The sequence below is a fragment of the Phoenix dactylifera genome, chromosome 10 (genome assembly GCF_051530095.1).
Source record: "Phoenix dactylifera cultivar Ajwa chromosome 10, Ajwa_hap1_PhDact_Kaust_v1.1, whole genome shotgun sequence".
Classification (NCBI taxonomy): Eukaryota; Viridiplantae; Streptophyta; class Magnoliopsida; order Arecales; family Arecaceae; genus Phoenix; species Phoenix dactylifera.
Window position 1 is genome coordinate 27,183,310 of NC_143199.1, and position 8,584 is coordinate 27,191,893.

At 40.2% G+C, this 8,584-nt stretch overlaps 1 protein-coding gene across 1 annotated transcript; it reads right to left on the reverse strand.

Moving 5' to 3' along the window:
* LOC103714037 (AT-hook motif nuclear-localized protein 23) lies at positions 1–4,815 on the reverse strand. The gene is made up of 2 exons (XM_039115511.3): positions 4,637–4,815; positions 1–4,484 (listed from the first exon to the last, which is right to left on the reverse strand). Exon 2 carries the CDS (start codon positions 4,454–4,456, stop codon positions 3,566–3,568), a length of 891 nt encoding a protein of 296 aa, XP_038971439.2. The 5' UTR covers positions 4,457–4,484; positions 4,637–4,815; the 3' UTR covers positions 1–3,565.
* Positions 4,816–8,584: the final 3,769 nt, after the last annotated feature.

Here is an 8,584-nt window from a genome sequence, read left to right on the forward strand (position 1 = left end):
TACAATGAAGCTACTGTTGCTATTTCATAACTCAATATACATAATTAGCAAAATGCTGAAATCTCCCAATAATAATCCAAGGTAAGTTCCCATGAAGAGCGCTCCAACAAGAAAGCTATATACCTTTACTTTATGATTGGTTTGTAAGTTGAAGTAAAACCTTACAATTTATACATTTTCTCCTTCATTAAGCAGGGATGGCTGTCAAGTTTTATCCAAGTTCATTAGAGGTACAAAAGAATGCAATGGGCTATGGACTTACTCTTGCAACTTCAAAAATGACTTAGACCAGACCCCTTACCCAATCTACATGCAATTATGTAATGAAAGGCTTGTAGATGGACGCCTAGATGGTGAGGAATCTATATATGGATCATCAGGTCATATGATGGATATCTGAGGCAAAAAAAATGCAAAGTCAAAATGAAGGCCACTTTGTTTTCAAAACCAGATTTTAAAACTTATGGGAAAAAGCAGGAGATATTGATATCTAAGCCTCTAGACTAAGATGACGAGGAACCACATCAAGGAGAGTAGAAGAAAGACGCAGTAGTCTTTGTAAATTATTGTATAGGAACTTTGATATATGTAACATTTGTCAAGAATCCGAAGGTAATACAGAAATTAATTTATTTAGCCAAATGGCATGAGATCAAAACCTTTAAGAAGTTTCCCAAAGTTTCTTCAATTCAAATTGTTCCTTTGTTTGCAAATAATCTTGACAAATAATTAGAGAAATCGTCTTGAAAGAGGCTCAAGCATGAAATCTGAAGGCTAATCACTACCCCAGTACTAAGGCATTCTAAAATTACAGCAAACAAAATGAAACCTCCCAAACTCTCCTAGACTTGAAAAGAATCTTACAAAAAAAGAAGCAAACGAAAAGATTTGAGCGTACATGTACATGTAATCCTCAAGAGTTGATTAAAAATGTACCGTTTCCAGCTGGACAATATTGCGGCATATGAACATGGGTGGGCTACCCTTTTCCTAGTTGGGGTTCATTTTTGTCATGCACTCAAGGTAGAGAAGAAACAGTGATGTTGTTAGATCACAAGTTATCTGATGCAATTTAGAACTAATCTGATCCAAAAGCCTAACAAAGGGAAATGCCAAAATGAATTGTGTAACGGGACAAAGCATATTACTGTGTATGCGTTCATAAACTTTTAGTATCTAATGTAAAAACAAAGAGAGCATGTTAAATATACATAAACGTATTACTCCAAGTAAGCATGACGCTTTAGTTAGAATGAGAATTATTAAATGGTTGGCAGAAGAAACCTGATTAGAAATAATCTAGCAAAGTGACTATCAGAATTTTATCTTCCTCTGAATGAAGCAAATTTGAAGATGTCGTCTGTTCTTGTGTTCATATTTCTCTACTTCTCATGTTAGAACGAAAACATTTGCCCATACTATAGATGGAAGAAGAGAGTGAACAAGCACAAACATTAGCATAGGCTTAACTCACTTCTAATATCAACTTCAATCCACAGGAGAAAACAATCTCAGGAATTCTCATATGGTTCAAGCATAAGGTTAAATGCATGTCATGAGTTCCACATTCTAATCTTTTGGTTTTTGGCCAGGAAAGACAAATAGAAATAAAGAAAAAAATATTCTCAAAAAGAAATTAAAGGAACCACTTCATGTTAAAGAATTTCTGTATATAGGCTTTTAAGTGCAGACTTAATTTGGTGTCTATATAAATTTACTTACCTTGTGTATCTTGATTGCGATGCGAAGGGATATGTGATTAGCCCAGTAGGAATGGCAATCATGCATTTTCCCTCCTTCAGCTATTTTTATTTTAGGTATTCATCAAAAGTTGTACAGATCAACATGGAGTCAATAACAGTCATGAAGAGTTGTTAATTATGCATAATATCAAGCAGACAATCATTGAAATGCAAATTGTTCTAAGAAGGTGGTGTGTGTAAACTTGGGGTTAGAGGACTAAGAGAAATCAAGAACTAAGTGATGCACCCAAAAGATAACATGACCATGCGACAAAAGCACTGTAGCAGGACTCTCTAGCAAACCATGAATTGGTAGATCTTAATGCTTTTTCTCAAGATCAATCAAGGTGATAATAGGACCAAGCACCCAAAAAGCCTTGTAACCTTTTACCTCTACCTCATATAGCCAGATTTTATGATTTTACCAAACTCAAACGCCAAACAAATGCACTGCCAAACCAGATTTTACAAGAACGAAGGACATAAAACAAGAACACTACTCCCTACACGACCTTGCACTGTGTTTTTAGCTGTGGCCACATGATGGATTAATGGAGCCACCAGGAACTCTAAGGAGCAGCATATCATTAAGGGAAGAGAATATCAAATAGGTTTATGTGCAATATATTATACTTGACCCTTCAGTCCTAACAATATTAAGTGTTTGAGTGATAACAAAATTAACAAAATCACTTGCAAAAATAAATAATGCACCCCAAAAATTATCAAAAAGTGGTGAAAGTGCTGTCTAAGATTTTTTGATCTCCTAAAGGAAAAAGAAACAAAGAGACATGAGGAAACCTTGGCTTTGGAATGACCGATATGAGTCAAAAGGACAAAACATTATCATTGATATAAGAGCCAAGATTTGCTTCTTTTGGTATCATTGCCATTCAATTCAACTCAAAAGAATCCAAGTGTTTCATGTTCCAAAGATTTTAGATTTCAGAAGAGCAAATATAGATCGAGGGAGAAGATTAATTTTTAAGGTGTTGGCTTGGAGAGGCCAAAAGCAAGGACTTATAACGAAGATATGCACACGTGCATTCAGTTAATAACTCACTTCCCATGTCCTCCTCCTCTCTCGCACATCCCCCTTCTCACTAATCTCTAAACCATCCTTAATATATAATAAACCCCAATCTTCCGTATATCTTAATCTTTGCTATATATATATATATATTGTTTTCTTCATCGCAAAAGTAGAAGCCGCACCGATTATCAAAAAAATATAAATATAGAATGTGATAATAGAAATAATATAAGAAAGCACCAGTCATTTAGCAGGTTGCTTTTATCCTCGTAAGAATTTGGATACAAAATCATGTAATAATATCCAAAACAACTCTCAGAAATAAATAAAAAAAAACCAGCTTCTTCGTGTATCATATGCTTAATTTGTTATATTATTCTTTCTTTCACAGAGAAGCCTAAAATATCAGCAAAAAAAAATTGCACACTAATTTCAGAAAGATATCTATACGTAGAAGGTCAGAGAGTACTACAAGTAGAGATAGAGTTAAATCCAAGTGCTAGGGCATGTAGTAGTCTCAACCCATTGTTTTATGCAAAAAGACTTTGGTTTCCATATTGGACAGCAAACAAGAAGATTATCAGAAGGAAATGAACAAGAGAACTCAAATGATCAAAAGATCAAAACGAGAGAGAGAGAGAGAGAGAGAGAGAGAGAGAGAGATCGTTCATCGACATCCTCATAAATTAATGTCTAACCTTTGCCTCTGCCATGAATTTGCTCCGCCATCTTCTCATGATTATCTCAGTCGATGGATCGACGGTTAAATACGACCAAGTTTCACCTGTGATCAGTAGGGTGGCCGGCCTGCAGCACTCCCAGGCCACCCGGCGTGTCCGTCCATTGGCAACTGTGGCATGTTGAGCGGCAGATTAAAGAACGGCAAGCTCGAAGGGTCCGGGAACGGATTCCCACCTCCACCACCACCGCCACCGTTAGTGCCGCCACCACCTCCGCCGCCACTTCCCGGGCCCTGCGAAACAGGTGGCTGCATCTGGAGCGGTGGCGGCTCCTCATCTTCAAGAGGAAGCCGCTCGTACGCGACGTTGGTGAACGACGCGGCGATCACGATGACCGGGCCGGCAGCGATGAGCGCGCCCACTACGCTCCCTCCTACGACCTGCCCCTGCCCGCCAGCTAGGAAGATGGTGAGGCTGGTGGCCCCCGGCGGGGCTGGGGGCGGGAGGAAGGAGCCGGAGAGGGAGAGGATCTCGAAGCGGCCATGGAGGGTGACGACGGAGCCCGTGGAAGCCGGCTGGCGGAGGCTGACGTTGGTGACGGAGCCGCTGCCGCTGAGGATGCAGACGCCGCGCTGGCGGCGGCGCGCGTACGTCGCGACGCAGTCGAAGACGTCGCAGCCGCTGCCAACCTCGAGGATGTGGGCCTGAAGGGTGTTGGCACTCTCCCGGGTGATGATAACGGGGGGCTTTGGCTTGTTCTTCGACCCCGGGGGTCGGCCGCGGGGGCGCCGGGCGACGACATCGCCCGGCCCCGCGGCCGAGGACCCGCCGGGGGGATCCATCAACTCCAGCCCTGCGGAGGCCGCGGCGGCGGCAGCGGAGGACTCATCCCCGACGCCTGCGGAGTCATCAGCGTCAGAGCGCTGGAGGTGGAGGTCGGGGCGGCGGTGGAGGAGTGGGTGGACGAACCGGGAGGCTGTGCCGAGATCTAGGCCCGCCATGCCAGCATCCAAAGAAATAGAGTAATTTCTGGTAAGAGGGAGAAAAAAAAAGTTGAGTTGGATTTTTTTGAAATAAAAAAAGGACAAAAAGAGTGGGAAATCAATTTAAAAAGGGATTTTTTTTATATTTTTGGGAGGAATAAAGAACTAAAAAAAGAGGGATGAGGAGTGGAACTCTACAGGTAAGGCAGAAATATAGAAAAAAGTTTGGGGGATGAGTGCAGAGAAAGGAGGGCTTAAGCGAGCTTCAGTCTTTGGAGAAATGGAGACGATAGTGGGTGCTGCCTAGAAGTTGATGAAACAAATAAAATATTAGAAAGAGAGAGAGAGAGATTACTAAAATGATTATTCTATTTAAAACTAGGGTTAGAGAGGGGTTAAGGTTTGGAACTTAGGGTTAAGTAGGAGCAAGTGGGAGGGAGGTTGCTACTGTGGGCGGGACCCACTTCTTAGTTCTTACTCATTTATCCTGTTCACACTTGATTCAACTTGGGTTAATGGCTAGTCTTAATTAGTTTCAAGTTGGTGATAAAGAGGTTGGGTGCACCTGAGGTGGTAGCCTAGTGGGAGCGTGATCTTACTTCCAACCAAGTGGTTTCGAATTCGAAACGCACGGACGTCGATTAAATTGTGGAAACCAGATGCTCTCTGCTTGGACACGGGGTCTGTAAGAACATATCGCTATGCTGGTAGCCTCGGAGGTGTCAGGTGTGACGCATTCACACGTGGTATTCATGTCGGAGCCTAGAGGAGTAATGGAGTCGGGCCCACCAGTGGAAAGGATATGAGTAAAACCAGCAGGAATGCTCAACATACGGTCATTTTTATCCATATCGAACATTCTTCTGGCAGGATGGGACCTAGTGAGGGCTTCTACGCGAGGGTGGGTTGTCCCTTCCTCCCCCCTTCCTCTTTCTTTCGGCAAAAACAAAAAAAAAAGAGGGTGGGTGCGCGCGCGCGGGGCTGGGTTTTATGGGCAAAGGTTGGTGGCGCGGAAGACAATGCACAAGGTTATTGGTCCACCGTAGTTGTTTGGATTGGGGTGTTGACAGGGAAAAAAAGATGGATTGAGGTGATTGGGATGTTTTAGCTTTATTTGGCATGTTTGAGGTTGGGAGAAACATCGCTCTTCTTGTACATCAGTTTTGGATTTGGACCCGTAGTGCTTTTATAACCACAGCTCATGGATCAAAGACAAGAATGTTAAACTTTGTGCTTATCTTTCACAGTGGTCCTTTGGGGCATTGCAAAGTGATCAAGAGCTATGGACTAATCTCAAGAGTCTAAATTGTGACGAACCATTCTTACACTGAAAATAACCTTTGCATATGCGCTGCAGCCAATATTGACTATATATATATATATCTTCACTGTGCATGCATCATATGGTTTCGTTTTACATACATTGTTCAGTATATAATAGTGATGACAAAAGACTAGTAAACCATGGACTAGGAGGATTCCTGCACCCTCTAAATTGAGTTGTAGGGTTTATTTGATGCTTGTCTGACCAAAAGCTCACATAACCATTTTAGTTCATTGTTTATCGTTGCAGGAGTCGAAGGTAGACTTTCATCACCCTAATGTTCAACGTTTAGGTTCTATTCTTTCTCCACAAGCTAACCAACTATGACATGGATTAAAATTTCATTCAAGGTCTATGAGTCAGTCCGACCTAACCAATCACTTGTTCAAATTTGCTATTGCATCGTCATAAAAAATCAACAAGACGAGGAATCTTACAAGAGAGTCAGAGAAGAAAACCTCCTGCAAATTAATATAAGACCTTGAAAATAAATTGTCGACCTACTCTCATCAAAGGCAACTGTGGGCTAGCAATATGCATACCGTACATGACCTAGAAGGATTGTTGGTGAGTAAATAAACGAAAAGCCTATGATTAAAATTCTCGAACCATCCAGCCGTGTGGAGTAAAACACCGCATTTTCTTAACTAAAGTGATTGGTGTTTTATGGTACAAGGATGGTGATTATGATGCTACAATAATGCACAATTATAAATATGAAGGCGATAACTATAGCTCGCCAATATCTAAATCAAAAGAAAGGAGGAGAGAGATTATATTTAGTTTTGAAGATTTTTTTTTTTTGCTGAAGCGGATGTATCATACATGTCGGATACGAATATATCCAAAAAAATTAAAAGATAATAAGTTCCGAAGTGCACTAAATAATCTTCTCTTCCGTAGCCATAGGGTGTTTTGAAGACTTTCACACGGGGCCTCCTCCTGAGCCCGGTTGAGCCAGAGTCAGGCTCGAGGTAAATTATATGGGGTGAACGGCACGCGACGATCACGTGCGATGGCCAAGTCAAAGGCACGTGAGGCTAGCCGTCGCTTTCATCAGGAATGGGGTCTCAGAGGTGCCCGCGAAACCCGGACGGCTCTGAAACTTTGCTTGGGGTTTGTGTTAAAAGGGCATTGGCCCTCTCAATACAACCCAAACCCACATTAAAAAACTATAATAATAAAATAACATAATCTTAAAAAAATGCTATGTGTATATGCGTGCTTATAAAAATTCTTAGTGGATTCCAAATTTATGAGTAAATCCACCACCTTGTCTTCCTTGCCATAGGCCAATCAAATGCTTCAGGAATACCTTGGTTGGATGGAGTAAGTTACAACTATTGCTTGAATGAAATCAAGAAATTAAAACTTGAAGGTTGATATAATGATATTTCGGTATATTTTGTTGATGGTCCTGTGCAACATATTTAGTGAGATGAGTGGGCCGAGATTTTAGACAGAAAGCTCTAGAGGATTCACTACATGGTTGGATATGATTTTGTTACAAATTAATTTTATTAAAATGAAAGATAAAATATAAAATCTAAAGTCCATTTGTGCTTTTTTTGGTATACAGTAGGAGTCATAGACTAAAACAAAAGAATTTTTTTGTAGTTTAATTATTGTGCAAGAATTGACATGCTTAGCTAATTTGAAGAAGTTCAAATCTTTTGATTGAATTATGTTCTTTTGAATCTAATCAATCTAAATTTATGTGCTATAATTGATGTCGAATACTGGTACCTAGTCCTAACCTTTTCTTGATTCCAAAGAACTTTAGATGCTTAAAAGCATTCTATTTGTGACTTGAAGTGTTCTATTGGATGATTTTAGACCAAATCTTGGTCAAAATTATAGATTAATGGTGGTCGAGCCATGACTCTCATGATCATATGCAGATTCCATATTGCAGTCTAATTTGTAAATTATATGACAATCAATTCATCATTCATGTATGCCAATGTCTAAAAAATTTAACATCCAAGTTTTTGAGAACTAAAGTTGAAGCGGAGCCTAATCAATTAATAAAGTAGGAAAGAAATCGAATCCATGTATTTTATACCAATACAAGAAACTTTGTCATTTTTTTAGAAAATAAATTCATTTAACTTTTAGAGAGAGGGGGAGAGAGAAAGATTTGATCAACTCTACTTGTTGGCAGCCTCAAAATTTAACTCAAAAATTAGGGTTGGGTACAACAAAGAGGCCAAAATTTAAATTTGTAGCTTATAGGGTACTAACTATTGAAATAACAAAAATTGTTTGTGTCACTACCGGTTTTTCGACTCGAAAAATTATTAAATGGATCAGGTCCACTAGACCAGTCCAAATCACGTACCCCAGGATTTGGACTGGTCCACTAAATCTAATCCATCTAATAGTTTATCCTTCGACTCCATTCCCAAACATCACCTTTGGCTAGTCTCTTCTTGCTCTCTCCAATCTAATTTATCCTCTACTCTTCGCACCAATTAACTATCGCTCCTAGAACATCAACCCCACGCACCCATCAACTGTCACCCTCACCGCGGTCAGCTCCTCCGCGATACGTCCACGAACATTGTTCCCTCTAACATCTGGAGTTATCCTTCCTTGAACGCAAGTATAATTACGGCTCTTGGCGGTGAGCTTGAGCACCCTTCTATTATCAAGTTTTGCTCCCTTATCCATTTCCAATGCACATAGCCTATGTGTACAAATAATATTAGCTTTCCTTATACGTCTGCTAAATAATTAATCTAAAAAGAGCCATCAATAAAAAAAAGTAAAGAAAAAGAAAATTAAGAAGGGGTACTTTGGTAGTTTGATTTGGATAAGTT